Raw genomic sequence first — 24,887 nt, 5'->3', positions numbered from 1 at the left:
TGCCTGGCACAATGTCTTAAAAAAAAAAACAAAAACAAAAAACAACAATGCACAGCAAGCCTTCTGCGAGTTTCAAAATGAACTCCAAGATCCTAAGTCAGCCCTTCAACATATCTGCAACTCCGGGGCTTAGAAGCCACCCCAGATGCATCTCCACCCGGTGAGGCTGGCAAAAATCCCGGCTCTGAACCAACAACTGGGACAAGCACCACACTGCAAACACCCTCCTGCTCCCCCCCGAAAGCATCCTCAGCCCTGCCAGCCCAAACGGGCACTTGAATCATCACATCATCGAATCATTCAGGATGGAGAAGACCTTTAAGAGCATCAAGTCCCACCATTAATCCAGCCCTGTCAAGGCCATCACTAAACCACGTCCCTAAGTGCCACATCTACAAGTCTTTTAAACACCTCCAGGGACGGCGGCTCAATCCTCTCCCTGGGCAGCCTGTTCTAGCACTTGACAACCCTTTTGGTGAAGAATTTTTTCCTAATATCCAAGTCCCTGCACACCCCTTTTTCCTCCAGGACGCACTGTGCCATCCCCATTTCTTTGCAGATGTGGGTAGGGCTGGGTTAGAAACGGACTTTAGAGATACTTCATTCTTCAATGCATTCCCTCGCCTGCCTATTAGGCGAGAAGGGAAAATTTCCAGGCCAGAAGTGTTTACAATAAAAAAAAAATAAAAAAATCCCCAAATTATATCTTTGTACTATAATCCCAAACTCAGCCAAACTATCCGCAAAAGGACAAGGAAACTGCCGTGAAGTAGAGCCCCTTGCTCTGAGGTGTCCTACCCATCAGTCTTGAAACCGTTTAATATTCCAGCCCCTCCCCACCCAGTTCCCATTAAAAATCAACTTTTCAGATGCTGAGCTCATTGCGTTACCGCTCCACACCACAGCAGCCTGTTCTAACAGCAACTAATTGCTAACAAGCTCATTACAAGATGAAAGCAGCAGGAGTGTAATGCTGGAAAATTTTTTGCCTGTCTGCGAAGTGAACAGCTGGCCACCAAACCTAGAGGACTAATCTAATTAAACAGTAACAGAAACACCTACATCAATGGCAAAAAAAAACAAACAACAAAACCTTTCACTCAGACATAAACGTTCTCTCCTCAAAGTTCATCAGGACTTTGTCAGCTCTGAGACTGTTTCCGACCGTCGCACTTGCGGGGAGACTGAAGATTCATGATCTGAGCCCAGCTGGGTGCTAGGAGGAAAATAAAAGAAGTAAGGTTGAGGAGACAAAGCAGATGCTGGCAAGGTAACCTTGCCGTAAGAGCAAGGAGTCCCAGGCAGCTGGTGTACGGCTGCTGCTGCGGAGCCCCGTTGCCCCAGCAAGGCTCACTCCTCCTGCCACAACACCGAGGGGTTGCACGAGCTGACCTGGCCTTTGATGCACACCTCTTCCCTTTAGCAAATGCTCTTACTCAACGGCTTGCTTTGCTCCGTGTCACCCTGGCTGTCAGGGGTCCTACTGCCCCCAAGCACCCCCTGCCATGGGGAACAGCTGAGAAGCAGGAGGGGCACGAGACAGCACCCACCCCGGTCTACCCACGTTTTGGGGAAGCGTGTCCTTGAGCACAGGGTAAGGACACGCAGTTTTCCACCCACCATCCCTGCAGCTTGTCGCTCTGCTGCAACGTGGTCCCAGGGGGGTTTGAGGCTGAGCCCATGCTCACGTGCCTCCGGAAGGTAGAGTGAGGTGGAGTCCCAGCCTGGCTCCTCCATCTCAAGGCGTTAGAGAAAATCAGGGCAGAGATAATGTCACAAAACCACGAGCAAATCTACAACCGACCACCCCCAGCCAGGGCCGAAGCCCTTGTGCTGATGCCTGCAATCCCACCGCACGCTGCATCACAAGAGACTCCGAAGCTCTCACGGATCCACCATTAAAGTTCATGAGCAGCTAAATATTCACCTGTTTTATCACATCATGAGCAATTTGTTTTGCAAAATTTATGAGTCTTCCCTCAAGGGCCCAGGTTTTACAGCATTTGTTTAGCCAGGATTTTGCAATCCTGCACCAGCAGCAGCCTGCTGCATGGCTCCAGCTGGGTTTTGCTCCGCTTTCGAACAGAGTCCTCCAACCATCAGCACCCCAACACCCTGCCAGCAGAACACCCTCCCTCAAGGCTTTCCACACTCGCGTTGGGACAACACCAAATGAAGCCATTTTTAGAAGTACTAAATAGATACTGATCCCTGCATCGTGGACACCCAGAGCTTCCAAACAACTTACTCCAGAGGCAGAGCATTAACTAACCCACGGCGTATTCGCAGCCTGCCGCTGATCTTCTTCCAAAGCAGCACCACACCTTCATCACGATGAGCTTCAGCCTTATTCTGCACCAGCTTTACTTCCACCTGTTATTTTCTTGGCGCTGCTTTTTGTGTTTAAAGGTAAGGATGCATGAATTAGCAAACGAGCTCTACATAACGCGATCGGCTTGCTACAGGCAGGCTGCATCCCCCCGCTCCAGCTGGGATCCCCAAACCAGCAGACAGGAGCCTGTTTCTTTAATATCTGATATCAAAAGGACGTTGCCTTTGCAAACCCAGAGGAGAGCAAGCTGAAAACCGAGCAATTGTCACACAGATGCTGACAAGCGCTGATGTCTCAGTGATGACTTCTAAAACAAACAGGTTGCCACATTTCAAGTATTTTACCTGGGTTTTTCTTGCTCCTGTTTAGCTGCTGGGAAACTGCCTCTTTTGAGGCATCTCAGACCCTTTGGCACTTACTCCCTGTTCCCCGACAGAAGCTGTAACTCTCAGTGTGAGTCCACCCAACACCAGCGGGGAGGCAAGAAGAGACTATGATCCTTCAAACGGGAAAATTGGAGGTGAAGACCTGCCCACAGCAGTGCCACCCCTCTCACTGTCCGGCCTTTTAAGACCAAAAAGTCGGCAGTCCCACTAATAACCCGTCTTAATGCAGCAGAAGGGCTCACACAGTTGGCACCAATGGTTCGGTCCTCCCTTCATCTCCACTGGAGTCATCTGCAATAAAGACAGACAGCAAACGGAGGCCAAAGGAGCAAAACCACTTCAAAAAAGTGGAGGGAGCCAAACCAAAATGCAGGATTTTCCACAAGAAGCGGCTCGAGCTCAGCTGTACAGAAGAAGATCGCACCATCTTGGTGCTGCTCGAAAAGGCTGACTTCTCCAGAGCCACCCAGTGAGGAAGCCTATTATTTTTTTTCCCCATTTATTCCTTTAACCCATCTGGTAGCTCCAGGAACGCCCTGGAGAGCATCCCCACCCCATCACCCCTCACTGCGGAGCACCCCTTGGAGCAGCACCGCAACCAGGCCTGCCGCTGCTAAGACCGTGTTCAAAAGAAAAAAAAACTGTTCCAGCACTTTTATTTCACCTTCTCAAAATTCTCCTCTTAGAAACGAGGCACTTAAATACTTCGGCTCAGTAGCCCACAAAAGCCTTCGAGCATTACAATGACCACATAGATGAAAACCCTCTTCAGCATCTTTCCTCTCCCCTTGGACAAGCTGTCCGGTCACCTGCACGTTTCAAAGTTGCTCCCATGCTTTATTTCTCTCCTTTTTCCCCTTTAATACTCCTTTTCCCAAATCCGTGCTCTTCTCGCGTCACCCTGGGAGACTCAGCTCGGGGTCAAGATCTCCCCCAGCCACCAGAGGTGACCACGGACAGGCTGATCGCTGCAGCTGAACTATTCCAACACCTCAAAACAGCCAACAGCGCCCTCAGTTCTGACCTTCACCCTTATCAAACAGGACAATTAGCGAATCAAACATTTCCATGAACCCTACACGAGCGGCACGGGGCGGGCAGGGACCCCAGGTCAGCCCCGGACTTCAAGCAGGGAGCTGGGACAGGGAGGGAAAGGGGAAAAGGGGCGACAGGCAAGTGGGGAAGGATGCGGTTGGTGAGAGCGCAGCCAAAACGCGCTCACCATCACAGAGGCAGGCAACGAGGGGCTCCAGAGGACCCCCAGCCCCCCTTACCCTGGCACTTATTTTAGGAGAGGGTGAAAGCCTTTCTGCAGTGACCTCACTCTGTAGTTTGCTGTTGGTTTTTTCTTTCTTTATCACACAAAATTTTACTTTCTCTTCAAAGCAGAGGGTTGTTTTCCACTTCCCCTATATATATATTAACAGTTATGGTTGTGTAGGGTGCTGTACAGGAAAATAAATCCTCCCCCTTTTCTGAGTCTCCATCACTGGCTCTGGGAGCGTGCTCAGCCACGCGGGGACACGGACACATCCCACCAGCATCTTCCCGGAGAGGCAATCACCACCCGAGACAGGATGACAAGCCAACAAGGAAGATCCCCAAAACAGCAGCGCCCACAATGCTAATAAAAAGGTAGACCGATGACTCAACCAGGCTACAAAACGCGGAGAGGAGTGCATCATGCGCTATTTTTAATGTTTGGATAGCACAAATCCCACCGCCCACCTACCACAAACTCAAAGCTCTTCCCCAGCACTTGGCATCTTTCTGCCGGTCTTGTCCAACCACCTGCAAACCTCTCCAGATGTTTCCAGCACCCAGAGAGCTGTTGTAACAGATCAGAGCAGCTTCTCAAACCCACGCTGCTGCTTTTTGTGCAAGGTAAAAAATAAAAGAAACCACTCTGGAAGATCCTATTTAAAAATTTTTAAAAATCCTACTAACTCCCACATTTCTCATCTCCAGCCCTAAACCTAGTAACTGTTGATAGGTGACCGGTTCACAAACAGCATGTACCAGCATCACAAAACCACCCTGGGTTTTTCTGTGCCCAGCCAAACCTCTGGAGTCCATAAACAGACAGAATTTGACATTTAAATACCAGTGCTAAGGACACCCAGGTATTTTACGGTGAATGTTTTTTAAGCCTAAGTGCTTAATCCTTACGGCCACAAAGAGAGTCTTGGAAGTTTCACCTCCAGTAACGCCCAAGTCAGAAAGCAAAACACAAATCATAAGAAAATCTTTAACCAGCTTAAAATGCTACTTTTGTTAACCTTTGGCCAACTGTCAGGATTCAGTCCTGCTAAACCCTTCGGTGCATCTTCAGGTGTAACACCACCCCCCCCCCCCGCGCCAATCTACAGCAACTGCGATGGAGCTGCTTCCACCCGGCGTACCAGCCTGTGTAAAGCTACAAAACCTGCGATTTATGGTGATGTCTCTCCTCCCCACATACGTGTTATTCTTCCCCCAAAGGTGGCAGACCTCAGTTTCAGGAGTCACTCCAAACAGAACCTCCCCAACCTTGGCAAGGGCGAGATGTGGTAGGGGAAAGACCTGTAATTTCTCCCTATCGTCAAGGCTACCACCAATTAACTAATTAACGATGGGTTAATTTAGTGGAAGTAGCAGGGCACTGGATCAAATTCTGGTGCAAAGAAATACCCTCTCGTGCAAAGTCGAAACTGAACAGTTTGACTTCAGGAGCGAAAGGTCTTTTGAACAGGAGAAGATATTTACGCGAATACAAAAACATGCGAGTTACAAACTCTCGCACATCCCGCAGCAATAAATCCCCGGCAGCCAGCACAGAGAAGCACCAGGAGTTGAGATGAACCTTTTCCAAGCAGCAAGTCGCGCTGTCACAGGACACTAATGAATTTATTGCATCTCCCTACCCAGCCAAGAACATTATTTACACCTGCCTCTCAACAGCTTTCCTGTGCAAGTGCCTCGGACACATCAGCACATGCAATTCATTTAGCACAAAAAAAAAAGTCAGGCCAGGTGGGTCGACACAAGCAGTGAAGTCACGGGGAATTGTCCACCACTTGAAAAACGCAAAGGCAGAAGATGTTCTAGAACATGGGGAAACTTGGGCAAGGATAGAACCTGGGGCAAGACGGACTATTTCAGCTGGAAGGGACACACGATGCCAACCCCGTCCAACTGCCCGACCACTTCAGGGCTGACCAAAAGACGTTATTAAGGGCATTGTCCAAAAGCCTCTTCAACACCAACAGGTTGGGGCACCCACCACCCCTCCAGGAAGCCTGTCCCAGTGTGTGACCGCCCTCTTGGTAAAGAAACGGTTCTTCATGTCCCACCTGAACCTCCCTGGCACAACGCTGAGCCGTTCCCAGGTGCCCTGTCCCCGGACCCCAGGGAGAAGAGCTCAGCACCTCCCTCCCACACCCCCTGCTCAGGATGCTGCAGGGAGCACCCAGCTCGCCTCTCCACTGCCTTCTCTCCACACAAGATGAGCCCAGAGTCCTCTCAGCCGTCCTCACAGGACATGCCAGCCCTGCCACCGGCTTGGCTGTCCTCTGGAAGCATTCCAGAACCTTCACCTCCTTCTTAAGTGGTGGGGCCCAGCACCACACACAGTACTTAAAGGGAGGCGACACTGTGTGCCATTCTAGGTCCCACCGTTTCAGAAGGATGTTTAAAACACAAAGCAGTGTTTGTTCAATATTATGCAAAAAAAAAAAAAAAATATATAGAAAATGCAGAGCTGAACCCACAAAGCAGCATCGGCCAGACTTGGGCAACCAAGCAGCAGCACAGCTGGATGCCCAAAGGTTGACCAGCAGCCAAAACCTGGGGATGGCAATGGGAACAAGGCAATAGAAAATGCAACAAGAGCAGCAGGGAGGTGATGGAAAAAAGAGGAAGGATCTGGGAAAGTCACCCAGAGCGATGCAGAACACCAGGGAAGGAGGATTCTCCAAAGGCTGCGTCACACAGGGCTCGGGAGCGGCTGGGCACCCGCAAGCTGGAGGGGAAAAAAACAGCCAAGAGAGCAGCATCCATCTGTCCCGTCTCTCTCCTCACTCTGCCTGCCTGGCAAAAAAGCCATGACGAAGCCTCTGCCCTCCCAGGTCACGAAAACATATGATCCCGGAGTCAGGGAGATCATACTTTTAAAGCCCGGAGACTGCGTTTAATTAAGGTAATGAGAGAGCAGCGAGCAGAAACCGTGACACTGAAATAGCCTCCTACAACCACAAACCCACCCCCGTGAAGCAAGGGGCCGTTATCTCATCAAAAGGTTGGGGACTTCTGCATCCCCATCCCCAGCACGGAGGTGGGACGGGGGCAGTGAGAGCAGAAAGGGCAGGAAGGATGAGGGACTAACGCTTTTGGAGGCTGATAAACCCGGATGGAGGGAAAGGATGAGGGAAATCAGAGCTATGTTCAATGCAGGGACACAGAAGAGGAGGCAAATTTTGTAAAGCTAAGAAGCAAATGCACTTTTCAGAAGAAAACCATCTTTGGGCTTTTCCAGTCCAGAAGAAAACCAGCTCTGCACGCATCCTTGGCTGGTTGCTCCACTGAAATATGGTGGTGGATGCACGAGAGCGAGCGTCGATAACCACTAATGAAACGCACAGCGCAGAATCTAGCCGCAGCCCTGGGTGCAATAAGTCATCCAAGACCTGTAGGAGGTTTCAACAGAGTATATAGATGCAGATATTATTAGAAACAGAATGACTGATGTGTTTGATATTATGAAGCGTGTTGACTTTATGACGGTGTAGGTAGCTGAGATTATGTGCATGCAACGTCTGGATTTGTCACCTTACGCAGTAAATATTTTAAGTATTGTTTCACAGTGAATAACTCAAGGCAGGGTGATACCTTATGCTGAAAATACACTCGCTCTCGGGAAGGAATGCATTTTTGCATTCAGCTGAGCATAAACTGGTTTAGAGACCAGGAGATGCTTAATTATTATCCAAGGCAGGGAAGGAGCTGGACAGCCCGACTGGCACTGCACGCTGCTGCTCCCGCCGCAGAGAATTCCAGCCTCAACGCTCCCAGATCCCACCGTGAGCAGCACACGCATTCCCACGCATTATGCCAGGAGGTGGTAGCACAAGGGGAAGAAAACGGAGGGTATAAAGACTACTAATCCCTCACAGAATCCATTGCAACAAAATATTTCTTATAAATTTATATGCACCTGGGGGAACTGTATGATACACATCGGTGTGTTTTAGGGAAACTTTCAGGCTGCTTTCCCACTGTAGTACAGCAAAAAAACTTGCCTGTTTTCCACTGCTTTTGGAGGCGTTTCTACTAAATTTAGCAAGGAAAGAAGGTCTGAGAGAGATGAAGCCTCACAATATAAGCACAGGGGTGCAGGCTGGCGGCATCGTAGTGGGTGTCCCTGCACTCTCCCATGGGGTCGTGCAGGGAGAAGCAGCCTCAGGGGCTCATTCCCCTTCCCCGTGGAGCCATGGAAGTGTGTAAGCCCATCTGCAGCTTGCCTTGAGTCCCAGCACCAGCCTCAGCATCCCCGTTCCTCCTCACCTCCCCACCTGCAGGAATGGGAAGCCCTCTCCCCTGGCTCTCGACGGTGATGGAGGAGCAATTCCCAAGACACGGTGCAGACCAAGACAAGCACAGGGCAGGAGATCAAGCAGAGAGGAGAGAGGGGAAAAGCATTCCTTCTAACACTCAGCAAGTCCCCAGCTTAAAAAAAAAAATAATATATATATATATACACACAACAATGAAGGCACACTCACACGCCACACTCCTTTCTAGACTGCAAGAGGAAGGGATCATTAGACCTTCCCTAACACAGCCCATTAAATCTCTGCCTAAGTGGGTGCTTCCCTCCCAGCACCCTGAGCTGGTGAGAGAAAGCAGACTTTAATCCCACTTGCAGTTTTGCATTCCATGATTTCAGACCCATTTTCCTGGATATTATGGTCACCGGTTGCCCTCAGGCAAAGTGGGAGAAAACTGCGGCTCTTCCCATCGCCTGGTTAAAGACAGTGTGGGAGGAGAGGGGTTTTCCTCTCCCTCACCAGCACACGCGGAAGGAAGCTTTCAAACAGAAAACCAGAGCGACAAACCACCTAGGACCTCACAAAGCATCTCTCATTAGCATCGCTGCCTGGATGGAGACAAGCCAAAGACTGCTGGCTGGAATTCCAAGGCTTCAAGGAGCACAAGCCCAGGTCAGAGCCCAAAGGACTTCACGTACCAACTCGCTATGATGTTGGATGAACCCTGAAGCATCCTCCCACAAGACACACATGGTCCACAGCCCCAAGCAGCCAGTCCTCTAAGGGACCACAAAAACCAGCACTGCAGGAGGAGATGCTCCCAGCAAGCCCTCAAGCTAGAGGGAGATGCTACTCAGCGTCCGTATCTCTCCAACTGCTTGTAAAAACCTCTCCACCACTTGGATCTGGGCTGGTTTTGAAGCGGTTTGGAGCTGCAGGAACACAGCTCTGTGGTCAAGCTGCTGAGGCTTTTGCTCCTGCCCACTGCTCAGACAGATCAGGGTCCTTCTGCAAGAGCAGGCTGGGGAGCACCGATGCATTAAGTCTACCAAAGCCACAGGATGACATTATTTCTTTTTGTCAGTAACATATGTTGGGAGCCTATAAAGATTTACATGCCCACAACGAGATATTTTCAGTCATTACATATATTTATTACAAAATACGTGGTGAATCCCTCATCACAGGTTTTCCTTGGTTCCAGATGTTGAAGTGTTTTTAAAAGGAAAAAAAAAAAAACAAAAAACAAAACACCCAAGCCACAAAGGCTTCAGTCTTCTCCGATTGTATTATGCAACTTTTCCCCCACAATGGCAACAGTAATTCCTGCTTGTGAATCACAGCTAATTGTATTATAATAGGCCATTCTTCTTGATTTAATATACCATATGAAAATCAGTATGTGAGCGAGTGTGGTCATAAGATTAGTAACAGCTCTAGTTCTTAATTTATGTTCACACTGTATTATTGAAAAATTTAAAGCTCAAGGGTGTTGAGGAGGATGTTTTGCTGGAGTTCATTTTATTCCCGAAGTAAATTACAAAATTGTGGGAGAGGGGAGTGGAACAATCAAAAACAAATTACAAATACCTTCTCCCACTGCATGAAATTACAGCACTCCGGGTGGAGGGGGAAAAAAATGAGGAAGAATTCCCAGAACTGCCTAAGAGCAGAATGAATCAGCTGTGTTATCACAGAGGTTTGCAACAACAGGGTTTCCTTCCCCATTTTCAGAAAGAGGGAAGAAGAGTGTAGAGAAGATCGTACTCCAAAACAGACCAAGATTCATGGGTGACTTTTGCCCCAGTCAGAGTAGCAGAGAGAGGGGACAGGAAAAAGGAAGGGAAATCAGGGAAGGGTGAAAGAAGTGATGAAAACTGCAAAGCAAGTGAGACTGAGCAAATCAGGAGGGAGGGGGAGAAAAAAACCAACAAAAAACAATTGCAATCAAGCAAAAGGGCAGAGGTAAGGAAAGGAAGACTACACAAAATAGCCCCACTGCTAAGCCCCGGCCAAGCCTGCCTATGTGCTGTTAAATCTTTTGGGGCTAGCACGTGTCTTTTGGGTTTGGTTTTTATTTTTTAAAGCCCAGGCAATCCGTCACAGGTCATTTCAGGCCCCATGTGCACACAGCGGCCTCTGTCTCTGCAATAGGCAATAAGGGCACTGCACCACCCCAGCCCCGCAGCCAGCATCCTCGCCCAGGGATGTACCACCCACAGGCTGGCCTCTGCCCTCCTGGTCAGGGAATGGAGAATGTCACCTTGGATGGCATCAGATGCAAAACTTACAGACAAGCAACAGCCCCACAGGCAGGCCAATCCCAACCAGGGATAAATGCATTTGCAGCAATACCCCGCAGCCCCACTGGAGCAGTTCTCCGCCATCCCAGCTCAGGAGGTGGCAAACCCACAGCCGGGATGGAAAAAGCAAACCCACAAGAAAAAACTCATCCCAGACCCAACTTCAGCCATCTCGCTGGAAAAAGGGACGGTTTCTGGAGCCAGCCCAGGATGCTGCAAAGCCCTTAGGGCACCCTGCAATGCTCCAGCCAGGAACAAGCTCCAGCAGCCCAGGGATTTCAGGATAAACGGTATTGCCATGAGCTACGCCCAGAGTAAAAGGCAAACCCCAGCAGCAGCCTCGGGGGGGTAACAGGCTCCCCTCACAGCCATTTCCACTGAACAAACCCTCAGCAGCATCTCCCACGTGCGTGGGGGCAGCGGGGAGCCCCGATCCCGCTTATCTCCATCCTGCAGAAAACCTGGATTTCCGCTGCGTTTATTTAACCTCCCCACACCAGTTTCCTTTGGTACCTACATAACAATACCAGAATTATTATTCTTTGCATTCGGTACATATTAGTAGATGGTTGGCAGATCCTGAAGCAATTTGCAAATATTAATTAAGCCTTAGCAGTATCCCTGAGTGGTAGGTAACTGTAATTATGTCCCTAATTATATTAATTCTGTGGTAGGGTGGCAAGTAATTATTTGGAATCTATTATACAACTAAAACAAACCTATGTTGATGATTACATGTTTAGCATGCAACTAACCGGTATTTCGTTTCCTGACTGATGGCTTCAGCATAAATGGAGGAAAAAAAAAAAAAAAAAAAAAAAAAAGAGTAGGTAGGAAATAAACCAGAGAGGGAAGTTCTAGTGAAAATCCCTCCTCTGCTTCTGCAATCTGATTCTCCTCATCCCAGCCACGCTCATCCCTTCTCTGACAAACTGGGTGTGCATCCCTACACAAGCGGTTTGCTCCTGTGCTCCAACCCAGGGACAAGAGAGGACCAGAAACTGGGAGAAGCTCAGAAGGTTCACAGTGGTGAAGCCTTAGCTGAACTGTTTTCCTGCTGAACAGAGGTTTTTTTCTTCCCCGCCTAACAGTCCCCATAGCTTTCACCCCAAACACTTGCCCAGATTTTGTTTAAACTTCACACGATGGTAGGTTTTAACAGCTGCTTGCAGCTGGACCCAGGTCGGGCGGGTTGCAAAGCACAGGATGCGAAGGATTTAGGAGCACGGACCAGCATGAAGCCACCCCAGCCCCGTTCTCCCCGAACACGCCGCTGCAACCCTGTCCCCCTCTGCAGCCACACGATCCATCACAGCACATCCAATCCCCACTTGCCCAGCCAGGAGCCCTAAAGCAAAGGTCTCCTGCCAAACCCAGAGGAAAAGTGACCCAGGTGCAGCCTCCCACCCCAAAAACAGCCTTCAAAGGCAACATCCACCAAGCACCTGCAGTGCAGCTACCCAGAAACAAAGACCGAGGGGCTGTACAACCATAAAACATAAGGAACCTTCTGTTTAGGTTTTTTTTCCCCCCTAAATTACCAAGGCAGAGCAGGTCTCCCTGAAGACCCTCATCCTACACAGCCTGAAGAGTTTATGGCAAGAGCCTGGGGGCACATCTCTGCATCAGCTCGAAAGAATTAGTTGCAGCCTTCCCGGCACGGTGTATTGATGGAGCTCAGAGACATTAGTGCTGACCCAGCAGCGAGGCACATTCCTCAGATCAGTTTTATGCCAGCCTTTAAAACCCAATGTCATTTCTCAAATTAAAAAAAAAAAAGGCGCAAGTCAGAGAAGCTTGGCTGGACCAAACTGATTATCCACAAGACAGTAAAGAATTGCTCCCCACAGCCCGTTCTCAATCGCCTGTCTATGGCAGAAGACCAATTAAAGCAAGTTTCTATCCACCCTGGAAACCCCTCGGTCCTTGGTCCTCGGCTCCATCCCAAACACATCCTCATTAAAGGCTACCTCGTCAGAGCCACCTCCTGCTCCCACAGCCACCCTTGGCTTGGACAACTCACACGGCTCCTTTGGTCCTGCCTCATAAATCAATCCCCAGTCGTACCTCTCTTATTGCTGTTATCCTGCACGCTCACCTCCATTTGTCATTGTTTTTTCTTCTTTCAAGAAGAGATGCTCCAAAGATAGAGGGTGGCAAAAAACATTTTTGTTGCAACTGCATGTTATCTTCCTCATATCTGGAGGAATACTGGTTTGTGCCGTATTGAAAGGTACCAGTAATGTCTCTATCTAGAATCTGTTTGAGTGCGAATTGGTCAAAAGTGTTCCAACAGAAGAGTTTTCAAAGCATCTCCATTTTCCAATGGAAAATTGTTAAAGGGATCTGGTTCAGCTACATGATCTACACATAAGGAGAAGCAAACAGTCAAGACGACACCAAATCAAAATGTTTTCAAATAATTTTACAGCATTAAAAGTTCTAATAACATACCTATTTAAAAAAAAAAAAAAAAAAAAGAGAAAAAGAGTCAAGCGAAGTCCCCTAGGAGACAGGAGCTCTGAATTTCAACCAGACCTAATCCATCTCCTAAAAGCCTGAACTGGGAAGGAGAACCAGCCCTTTCCGAAATAAAACGTACACCTTCTCCGCACCAGATGCCAAGAAGCACAAAGCGCTTTGGCAGACGGCCACACCAACACCGATTAGCACATCAAAGGGCTAATTCCAACTCCAAGGAACCCTAAGTAGCAATGAAAATGGCAACCCCTTTGCACCAACTTGTGTCACTGTTGGGCCAATTGTAATGCCCTCCCAGTGCCTGGATTGTCCTCCTGCTCCTGGCACCATACCCACCGCCTCTCTCAGCTAAGCCCTTGCCATCGTCCCCTCAAAGGTCACAGCAACCAGCCCTTACAAATTCAGCTGCAGCGTCAAGGCAGCATTTGCCCGCTGAAGGTCTGCTGATGTGGTCTATCAATCCCATGAGACAAGATAAATTGGGCTAGCTGCAGCAAAGAAAAAAAAAAATAAAAAGGACTTTGATACCCACATTCCAGCCACATCCCATTTCAAACTCCTAAATCAAAAAGGTGCGATAATAGAAAGCCTGGCAGAGCTGCTGGCTACTGCCAAGGGAGCCGGCTCTCCACAAGCATCAAGCTCCCAAATTAAATAAGGGCAAGAGAAGCTGTGACCCCAGATGACGCACACTGCCCAGCTTTTCTTGCTCCATGGATTTATTTGAGATCTCTTAAACTCAAACGTGCTTTGGAAGGGCTAGCGCCGCACCAGCCCGGCGATGCTCCTTGCTCCCTCTCCTTCAGCAGCTTGATGCTCACCTCACACCCAGCCAGCAATTAGATGCCAATCACCAAGCCAGCTCATCTCAATTTTTATTCCCCATCCTAATTGCTGTCATAATCACCTCAACAACCAACTGTACAGGAAAACACGACTATCCGACTTCAGTACAGGGACCAACTGACCCCAACCTACCTTAAATCGTCCCAACCCTTGCTTGGGACCAGCCCATCTTTCCCAGCGAGCATCATTTTGGGTAGCGCTTCATGCAGCTCAGTCCTAATTTCTCCTTGGATTCTTTGACACTAACTAACACAAAATTAGCAATATTACTTCATGCCGCTGCAGTCTGGTGAGGAGCGCACGGACTTGGCACTGATGCTTTAATGAGCCAGACTGAATCCAACTGGCTCCGCGCGTAGTTCCCTTAAATGGCACTTGTACAAATCGGGAGCATATTTAAAGCTTCAGCCCCACATCAGCATAATTAAACGCAACCCACTTCCCTTCCAAAAGCAATAGTAACAGCAAGCCAGATTTAAGTTATGTTTGGAACTGGCGCTAAGAAAAAAAAAATTAAAATTAAAATGTAACAGAATAGGGGTCTAAAAAGGAATTGGGTAATACAGTTTGTTTGTAATCGAGTAAACACAATCCCCAAACAAACAAAACCACACATGCACACTGAAATTACTGTGCAATTAGTTACGGTGGTGCTAAATACGGCGCTTACAGCCACTTCCAGCCCCGGTCCATCCAAGCCAGTGGCACAGTGCTCCCCATCTGCGGCCACAGCGAAACCCAGCACCCACTCCATGCTGGAAGTGCCTCAGTAATTTACCTTGACGAGTGTCAGCCTCACATGGGACACAGCTGATTATCTGGTGGGGAAACAACAAAATAACCCCACCCCAGCATTCAGCAATATTTTTAGAAATGCAGTTTCCTACAGCAAAGCAGCACCCAGGTCTCTATTCAACCCCTACCCCATACAATCCCCGTTCTGGGAATAAAGAAAAACGTTTTAAGAAAAAAAATAAACAGCCACCAAACAGAAACACTAACAGGTATTAACCACAGAACCTTCAAAGCACCCCGTAAATCACAGCTCCAGCAGGGCTGGTTTCACCCAGGCACAGTCAGGATGGAAACAGAGACCCACCGCCCCCCCTGCACAGCCCATCTCTCCCCCTTGCAACGGGCAGGGCACAAGCTGCCCCCTCCCAGGCAGAGTCACAGGTGACAGGCTTTAACTGGGAAGCTATTAAATCAGGATGAGGTAATTAGCCCATAAATCCCAACCCATGCGATGTATTTTTTTTTTTTTTTCTTCTTTCTGAGAAACTTATTAAACAGAAATCGATAAGCACAGGACAGGGCAAACAAGATATATTTTGGAAGAAAAGTGAGCTCAGTGGAACAGAACACTCAGATTCACAGGAGTTCTACACTTAATCCAGATACTCAGTTACAGGGAGATGGGGCCACTCCTGCAAGGGAAAGCAAATACCATCTTTAACCACAAAACTGCCCGGTTCAACACTTTGACATCAGAAATGGGAAGAAGTTTCGGTAGCTGGTGTCTCTCAGAAGAGTTGCTTCCCCTGGGTCAAGGCGACAGCCAAGCACATGCACACCCATCGCATCGTGCGACAGCCAAGCTTTTCGGTACCGCCTACAGAAATAAGTAAACCCACATCTATTGACCAAGGGGTAGGAGACTCTGTCTCGCCCAGCTGGAAAGCACTGCACACAGCCCACCTTGCACCGGCAAGAGGATAATTCCAAACCGAGCGCTCATAAAGAAGTTAAATGTCACAGCACTAGCAAACCAGCCGGCTGCAGCAAGGCTCTCCCCATCCCATCCCAGGGAACTTCCATAAGCAGTTCCCACACCTTGCCCCGGCACAGCCACCAGCCCCCCACGAGGTTTCACAAGATCTACTGTCCGGGCTGTTCCTCCACCCTCTCCAGGCCAGCCCACCTGCTTCTTGACCCTGCTGCATCTGGATTCTTCCTTCTCCGGGCTCCTCTTCCCGGCCCCCTGCTTCTCCCAGGGTCTCTCCTTGTCTCTCCCACATCCAGGACACTCTCACTCTCCCCTCCCTCTGCTTCTTCTGGGTCTCTCTCCATCCAGTGCTCCCCTTCCATCCCCCTTAGAGCTATTTAACTACTTAGCAGGAACCAGCCACAGCTGCACATCATCCACATCAGCCACCCCCCACACCCGAAGCCAGCCCACAGCTGTACACTAGCAATGTTAATTAACCTGCCTTCATTCCTCTATAATTCCTCTACAATTAAGCATGCCCAAGTCAGTGATTTTAGTCCCGCAGCACCCAGTTCCACAAATCAGCAGGAAACCCTTACCTTTGCAGATACCGGGGAACAACAAAAAAGCAATGCTACCTCCACGTGTTGGTTTTGCTGTGCTTATTCTCAAGCAGCCCTTTGCTTTTTCACGTTACAGAAGTGCAATTCCCACCATACCCTCACCGCATAAACAAGGCGAGGTTGAAAGGAGGGGCAATCTCTTGGATGAGATGCTCTAACAGGGTTGGAAAGAATGAAAGGAGACCAGCTCTCTCATCCAGAGATGCTTCTGCTTCAGATCTAAGGAAGCACTTGTTTGCTCAAAAAGATGTCTGGTTTCATCTTTTGGTTGGTTTTTGTTTGGGTTTGGTTTTTGTTTTTTTTTACCTAATGAAAGACACAACCCTGCAAGCATTACCTCACTTTGATTTTTTGTGACAGAACATGCTCTTTGAGCATCTGAGCAGCTAGAAGAACTGCAAAATACTCTTTACACTATCATTTATTCACTTTGCATTTGATCTTTTTCACCCACTTTGCTACACATCAGTGCCCAGTTCAAACCACACAATTTTCTTGCCCCTCCTTGGTGTTATTTCCTCCCAACTCAGGAGGAAAAGCAGAAGCTTCAAGTAATCCAGACCCAAAGGGATGCCTGGGACTGCGCAACTCTCAACCCTCGCAGCAAAGCCCAAAGCCTGGGTTTGGTGCATTGAGCCCAGGCTACACGCCCCAGGGAGCGAGGTGTCCCTCCCACAGCGAGGTCTCCAGACCCCCGAGAAGTTGTTTCCAGCATCTCCCAAAGAAATACCTCTCTTTTCTAGGGATTCACAGGTGGAAAAGCTCCTCAGCCTTTACTCAAGGACGACGCAGAGGTCACTCCTTTGCTGTCTAACGGGGAGGAGGAAGGGCATGCTGTGACGGAGGGAGGTGGCACTCGCCCCCCGTCTCATGCTGCTTCACGCAGCTGCTCAGCACAAGGAAGGCAGCTCCAGTTGCTTCCCCTGGCACGGAGGGTCCCATCTCCCTCCACCCCAGCGCTGGGGCCACACACCCTTTGGGATGGGAAGGAGGGGGAAAGTTCCCCTGTATTTTTCCTATTTCCTCAGCTGAGTGACTCCGTGCAACAGCACAGGTCTGACCGGAGGTGGGGAGCGCTGCCCCGCGCCCCCGTGTCCTGCGAGCTCCCAGCGAGTCCTGAGGGGCCGACACGCACCCGTTTCCTTCTCCCCCACCCACAAGAGGCAACTTTTCAGGTCTGTGCAGGATGGTTGGAGAGACCACCTCCATTACCCCACTGGGTGGTCCAAAACAGCTGCTGCAGAGCTTCTAGTAATGAGTTACATCAGAGCCTGCCCTTAACTCCGGCATTACTCCCCATAGCACCCTTAGCCCGTGTCAGCCCAAAACAGCGTTCCTGACTTTATATTTCTTGGGACAACGTGAGTCACGTTGCCTTGCTCGCCGCAACTCAGAACAAGAGCTCATTAAAACCCGCAGCCAGATCGTGGCGACAAACATCATCACACCTGGAAACCGGGGAACTGGCAGAGGGAGGCAGCTTCCCACAGCCCAGCGGCACCGAGTGCCTGCCTCTGCCTATCATTCCCAAATTTCCTTGTGCCACCACTTGCAGACTTGTCCTGCTATAAAGGGCCCATCTCAATACACTTAAAAAAAAAAAAAGCGCGTTCCATTTCTGCTCATCTTTGCAGCAGCATATGCTAACTCAACAGTCCTGGGCAGCTCACTTCATCCCGCAGGGATCTTCTCTCTCCTCCCTTTTACAATTTAGCAGCCAGCTAGGCTTGATGTGACAAATCCAAAGAGGCGATTTCTTTTGATTTTAGGTATGCATCTCAGGCAGCACTTCCAGAACAGGGAATTCAACTCCTCTCCTGCGTGCGGAGCAGCAACAGCTCGAACTAGTTATCTCTCCCTACAGACACGGGCACCACTAGCAGCAGCAGGAGTGTTTAATCACAGCGTACACCTCTCTAGGATATCTGCAGAGATCAGAGGAGCAGAATATTCCAGCACAATAAACATCCAGCTGCTATCAATGAAGTATGAAAGGGTCATTCGAGAGAGTCCGGTTCCAGCTCTCACTTAGAGCAACTGCAACTCAGCATCCCCTCTCACCGCGCCGTAGCTTGCCGGCGGTCCCAGAGGAATTTTTGCAGGCAGATACTCTCGGTGGTCTGCAAAACCGTGCCCTGAGTTTGGGGGTCGCTGCCATGGCAGAGCCCACCGGCAAACTCCCGGCCCATGCATCGGCTGGGGGGGGGCGGCTTCTGGAAGGTGAGGGCGGCAGCTCTCATTAGCAGAGCTCATCACCTGCGAGCCTCATCAGGCTGCCCGACAGCACAACACAAGGTGCAGCTCCGCAACCCCATGCCCGGGCAGCCGGAGGGGCAGGGGCCGGGCACGGCACCCCCCGACGGGACAGGACCGGGTGCCCCGGGGGCCGCTTCCCCTCCCGGCTAGAGGTGGGAAAAGTCGGGATGCAACTATGCTGGAAGCAACAGGGAAAGCGTGACAGAAGCAGCTGGGATGGCCACAGCACTTTTTTTTTTTTTTTTAATTAAAAAATGAGTGGGCAGCCAGCCCCTCAGCATCCGCTGCTGATGGCCTGGGACCAGAGCGCATCAGCTGCGGTCTGGAGCGGAACCGAGCACTGGAGCAAACTGGGACCCGCCGGGGGGGTCGGGGAAAGGGGGGCTGCAAGGAGAACGGGGCGCTGCCGGGCGGGGGGCTACCCTGCCCATCCCCCGGAGCCCCCCGAGCACCGGGTGTGTGGGGGGGGTCACACTCACCGCGGAGAAGTTGTGGGGCCCGCAGAGCTCGCCGCGGTACTTGCAGGAGAGCAGCATGTCCTCCAGCTGGTGGCCCAGGCGGTCCATGAAGTCGGCGCTGATGCCCTCGTAGTGCCGGGGGGGCAGAAAGAGGCGGAAATCGGCCAGTTTGGCGAACCAGCGGAGCCGCGCCTCGTCGCCGCGCAGCAGCTCGGTGAGCAGCGGGCGGGCGGTGCGGTTGGGCAGCAGCAGCCCCAGCCAGTGCCCCGCGTAGTAGAGGTCCCCCTTGGAGAGCCGGGGGAAGCGCAGCGGGTTGTTGTTGCAGAGGGTGACGGCGGGGAAGGGCAGCTGGCGGCTCCACTCGGTGCGCACCTGGGTGTGCGAGGGGAAGGCGAGCCAGTGCAGCAGGCGGTTGGAGGACCAGGCGAGCAGCAAGCCCAGCGCCGTGCAGAAGGCCAGCACCCACAGCGCACGCCGCGGCAGCGCCGCCCGCCGCGAGCACATGTGCCGCAGCCCGTGCAGCCGCGGCCCCCGGCGCCCCCGCGCCATGGGCGCTCCCCGCCGCGCCGGGCTCAGGGCGAGCAGCGCCGCGCCATGCCGGGCCCCGCCGCCCCCCGAGCCGCGGCCGGCAGCGGCCCCGAGCGGCGGGGGGAGCCGCCGCGGGCAGCCCGCCGCGCCGGCACCGAGCGCTCCGCCACCGAGCGCTCCGCCGGGCAGCAGTTCCGGCAGCGCGGCATGCTGGGCCCCGCCGCTACGAGCGCCGCCGCCGCCCCCCGGCCGCGCCCCGCGGGGGGCAGCGGGGCCGCCCTGCCCGGGAGCCGCCGGCCGAGCCTCCCGCCTGGGCGGCCGCACCGCTCACATGCTGCGGCGCCGCTCCCCCGCGCGCGCACACGCCCCCCGCCCCCCGGCACCGGGCGGCGCCGGCCCGCCCCCCCCCCCCCCCCCCGCTAGCACCCGGGGCCGCCGCTGCTCCCCGGCACCGAGCGAGCCCCGGCGATGGCGCCGGGACGCCCCCCCCGGTACCGGGCGCCGCCGCCTCGCCCCCCCGCTAGCACCGGGCCGGCCCCCGGGGCCGCCGCTGCTCCCCGGCACCGAGAGAGCCCCGGCGATCGCGCCGGGACCCCCTTCCCCGGTACCGGCCGCTCGCCCCCCCCCGCTAGCACCCGGGGCCGCCGCTGCTCCCCGGCACCGAGCGAGCCCCGGCGATGACGCCGGGACCCCCGCGGGCTGCGGCTGCGGGACCCCCCTTCCCCCGCAGCCGGGCTGCCGCTGCCCCCCGCCCCCCGGAAAGCCCCCGCCGCCGCGCCGAGCAGGAGGAGCAGGAGGAAGAGCGCGGCGCAGCTCGGTGCCGGTCCCGGCGGCCAGCCCCGCCGCGCTGGGAGGCGGAGGGAGGGATGCTCGGCCCTGATCGCGCCCCTCCTGCCCCCCCGCTCCGTGTCCCCCGGCAGCGCGGGGGGAGGGGGGGCGAGCCCTGCCCGCCGCCGCGGGACCGCCGCTGCCGCCGCCCGGGGAGCCCCCCCCCCCCCCCCCCCCCCTCCCGCCCCGGAGTTTGTTTTTCAGCATTCCCGGGGGAAAACACAGGACCAGCGGCACAGCCCCCGGGAGCACGGGCGAGGGGCGCAGCGCCCCTCCCTAGCGGCTCCTTGCTGGTGAAAGTGCTGGATTGGGGTTTGGTTTTGGTTTTGGTTTGTTCTTTTTTTTTTTGGGGGGGGGGGGGTTGTTTGCTTTCCTTAGCAAAGCTGCTCCACGATCCTCTGCTCCCATGAAAGAGTGGACGTCCGCAGGAAGGCACCCAGCAAAGCAAAGCCCCCCTGGCCGAGCGCTGCTCCCCCTCCCCCCGTGTGATCCCAAGACCCCCACCCGGGCACAGCCGCCCCGACCCCCCTTTGCCACCCAACACCCCGCCGAGGGCTTGCGATACCCCTTGGCATCGCATCGCCTTTGCTCAGCTCTGTCTCCAAAAGCAGCTCGCCGTTACCTTCGTTGGGTTTTTGAACAGCACCGAGCAACATTTCTATAATTGTGTCCAATTAAGCTGTAAGTGGCGATAACTGCTTTGAATCCTCTCTGATATTTTTTTTCATCTGAATTCATTTTCCGTGTGCGCTCCATCCCTTTTATATTTTTACCCAATAGATGGAGCCGTTACAGCCTGGTTATCTCCAGCCTCTCGCCCAGAGTTTCTTATTTACTGTGGCAAAGCTGCAAACGCTCAGCACCCCGACTTGGTGGGGAATTGTCCCCAAAATCCCACTCCCGACCCTGGAAAAATCTATCCGAGGGGCCCGAGCCTGTGCCCTGGGCTCCGGCACCGCGCTCGCTGCCGACAGGGATCGGCACAAACACGTCGGCGGGGGCTCAGCTCCGCTCCCCCAAATAACTCGTCTCCATGTGCCGTGCCGCTGCTCACGGCGCACATTCTGCAGGTGTTTCACCATTTCTAGCACTGCTTAGAAGCGTCCAGCCCTTTTCAAACCCAGACAGATGGCTGTGACCTTTCCTAAACCCAACGGGAAAAGCCCAGCAGTTACGACATTTATTATAACGTGGCACTGAGTAGCTCCCCTCGAGCCTCTCCGCCTGGTTTTGAGGCAGAGCTCCGCTTTCTCCTGGCTGCCTGTTGAAATCGGTGGGAGTTTTTCCCCTTGGCTCCCTCACAGGATAATAAACATCCCAAGCGCTTTGCCACCAGGTGGGCTGCAATCGTTACACCCCTGATGTATTGACACAAATGCAAGGAAAGAAAAGGTGCCCGACTCTAAACATCCTCTGATGTGCCTTGCCCCGCAAACTCCATCACTACCTTGCAGCAAAGGCAGGCTTGGACGGTGCTGGGCTCGCTGGCAGTGCCTGGGCTGTGCCTGGCTGCAGGCGCACGGCGCAGCCCTGGGCTTGGTCCCCTGGTTCATTTTCAACCTCTTCCCCTTCCTAAAGGCTTCGTCACTTGGGGTTTTTTTGGCTGGGGGTAGCTCAGTGAAGGAAAGAACAGCAGGTTGGCGTGGAAAGCTGCTATCTTCCCCGACTGCGCCCACTCCAAATGATCCGCTCAAATCTCCCTGCCTGATTTATCCCAGGGAAGCGACTATTCTTAACTAACAAACAACAACCGACGGTAAATAGGAGTAGGGTGACCAAGATCAGCTTCACCCCTGAGCTAAAATGCAAAAGCTCCCCGGTGGAAAACACAATGGATCCAAACCAGACAAAACCTGATGGTGAAGTTCAGCGCCTGCATCAGCTGCGTGGTGTCCCGCCCTTCCCGGCCACCCATCCCTCGGGAACCATCTCCGTTTCTCCAGGTATTTGAGGAAGCAGCTCCGGTTGCCCGCTCGCCCCCTGCGCTTGCTGCATCAGAGTCCTGGTTAATGCTTTACACAGCCAGAGCAGCTTAAAAGCTTATTGGGCTTAATGCATGGGAGGAATAATAGAGCTGGAATCAATGAATATTGCTTATTAATCAACAAGTCACTTCTGAAGTCATCCCTTGGGGTGGGTGAGTTTGCTACTTCTGCCGGAGAACAGAATTTGGGTGGAAAGGAAACTAACAGGAGAAAATAAATGAATCATTTTGGGTGAATCCTGCCATTCTTCCCTCCAAGGCGTAACCTGCACGCACCCGACAGGTATGGGAAAGACAAATACTCTGAAGTTTTTCTAAACCAAAAGCATCGCTGCCTTTTGAAACTTCATTTTCACTTCAAACATCGACTCAGGTTAAGACAAAAAGGCTTAAATAAAAGCTTTAAAACCCCTGGAAAGTAAATCATAATACTTTGTTCCAACTGCCTCCTTTTATTATTACTGTTTAATTCATCCCATAAGGGAGCAAAAGGAGTGAAAGCTCAACCCCACGCGCTTTTCCCTCCGGCCTCGCGGTGTGACTGGCAAGCTGAAAGACTCACCAAAGCCCCCGGTTGCCAGAGCCCTGCAACGCCCCGGGAGAGCGGGATGCCGAGTTAAAAGCTCAGGACCGTAAATGTGGATTTGCTGAAACAGTTCCCGAGGTTTCGGGGCTCGGCTCACAGGGCTGCAGCTTCACCCCAGCGCTGCGAAGAGGAGTCAGTGCATCCTGGAGGACTGATGGGATTTAGTCCCTTGCTCAGTTTTGCAGAGCAATCCCTGGTGGGTGAGTGGGCAGCAGATTGATCCCCGGGTTGGTGCCACGACGCGTTACGGGTTGGCAGGAACACCCTCGCTGCGCCCAGGGCACGGATCAGCTTCGCAAAAGCTGCCGTCTCGTCTGGCTCGGAGCGGCTTGAGTCCCTCAGAGCAGGAGGTGAGATTACAGGGGTGGGATTAAAGGGTGCAGGACTCTGATCTCCACCTTGCAGCGCTGGGGTTTGGGCCATCAAAGCCCCTGAAAAATGGAGGGCTTGATTTTAGCTCCCAGGAGCTCAAGGCAAGGAGAACAGAGCTCAGGTACCGAAAGGCCGGTTGTCCCTAGGCAGGGGGCTCAGGGACCCCCCCCTTCCCTGCACAGAAGCATCGCCCAGTGCCACTGGAGATGCTGGCATGGAAAGCAGAGGCTGAGCACAGCTGGGCACCGCTGGCTGGCAGGGCAGCCTGCAAGGCTGCTGGCTTTGCCTGGGACGTGATGCGGGCATCGACACACACCGAGCCGCCCCGGTGGGGCAGGTCCGATGCCGCAGACCAGCAGGTTGGTGTCTCTTGTTTTGCTGCGGGAAGTGGTTCAGTGATGGACTTGGCAGTCCTGGCTGAAATGGTTGGATTTGATGATCTCAAAGGTCTTTTCCAACCTAAACGATTCAATGATCATAGGGCAAAACAAATGTGTTCCTCTGTTGTGTTCTGCAAACACCAATTTTTCCAGAATAATCCTCTGCTTTGCCTAACTGCCACAAAAACAGTTCACGCCAAAGCCACCATGTTATGAGAGTCATAAACCACTTGGCAACGGGGGGTTCCGTGGAAGCCACCACCTCAGCCTTACTTCTCTCACTGCTGCCCAAAGCCCATAGCACACGACAAGCCCCCCTGCAGTGTGACCCCAGACCAGGGCAGCTTTGGGGAACCTGTGGGGTGCTACCACCCACAAACAGCGCCTTTATTCCAAATTTTCTTTGGTAGTGTTTTGTTTTCCTCGGAAGGAAATCATTGAGCTTCCAGCTGTGAAAGTCTCCTGATTAACTGAGGGTTCTCAGAGCAGAACCCTCCTGGGTCCAGCCCTGCACTCGATCTGTTACAGGGATTTTTCTGGGTCTGCAGGTGTCTGGGGCTGTGTGCTTTTAAAGCAGGGAGGTGAAATACTTGACCTGTAACAAAATATTGAAGGCACATAAATAATATGTCAGTAGGCTACTTCTTAATCCGCTGCATGCATCAATAGCATCAATAAAGTAGTAAAATAATTTGCATTTGACAACTCTGCTTTCAGATCCAGAAATAGGGAAACTTTTGATGCCTCATTTTCCATGCCTCGTGTGTGTATAAAACCAACAAATGTGAGAGAGATCAAACAAATGCCCAAGTGAGTAAAGATGCTGCTTTGTTGCTCTTTGGGGGATTACACTGGGACTTGCAGTGTGTGAAAAGCAAATAAAAAAAAAAAAAAAGTGGGACACGCTGGGACACGTGGCTGGAAAGGGCTGGTCCTTGGGCTTGACATACATTTGGAAACCAGCCGCAGATTTTCGAAGGTCCTGTGCAATGCCACGCCTGACAGGGGTGACACCATGTCTTCTAATTAGCAGAGTCTAGTTAAATTGGCACTTCCTGGCATAACCATTATTCACTAACTTTCCTTAAAGGAGCAAAGTGCTAATACATACACCTAATACACACACACACACACACACACACACACACACACACACATGCCTCTGTGTGTGTGTATATATTTTCCTTCTGCAGGTAGAAAAGAGGAATGATTTTAATCTATTTAAAATTTCTCAGCTGGCATCCTCCCAATTATCTTTTTTTTTTTTTTCTTTTTCTGTTATCTTTTTCAC

The 24,887-nt window shown here is 52.1% G+C and overlaps 1 protein-coding gene across 1 annotated transcript in view; it reads right to left on the bottom strand.

Annotated features, from left to right (window-relative positions):
* LOC119158896 (acid-sensing ion channel 2-like) overlaps positions 1-19,509 on the bottom strand; it is a 101,743-nt gene extending 82,234 nt beyond the window's left edge. The window contains exon 1 of the mRNA XM_037411331.1: positions 18,940-19,509. Coding sequence (XP_037267228.1) covers positions 18,940-19,467 — 528 coding nt within the window. The 5' untranslated portion in view covers positions 19,468-19,509. The remainder of the gene's footprint in view (positions 1-18,939) is intronic.
* Between the last annotated feature and the right edge of the window lie 5,378 nt (positions 19,510-24,887).

Source organism: Falco rusticolus, chromosome 18 (assembly GCF_015220075.1).
Source record: "Falco rusticolus isolate bFalRus1 chromosome 18, bFalRus1.pri, whole genome shotgun sequence".
Classification (NCBI taxonomy): domain Eukaryota; kingdom Metazoa; phylum Chordata; class Aves; order Falconiformes; family Falconidae; genus Falco; species Falco rusticolus.
The sequence above is the reverse complement of the archived record's forward strand: the minus strand, read 5'-3'. Positions and strand labels throughout refer to the sequence as shown.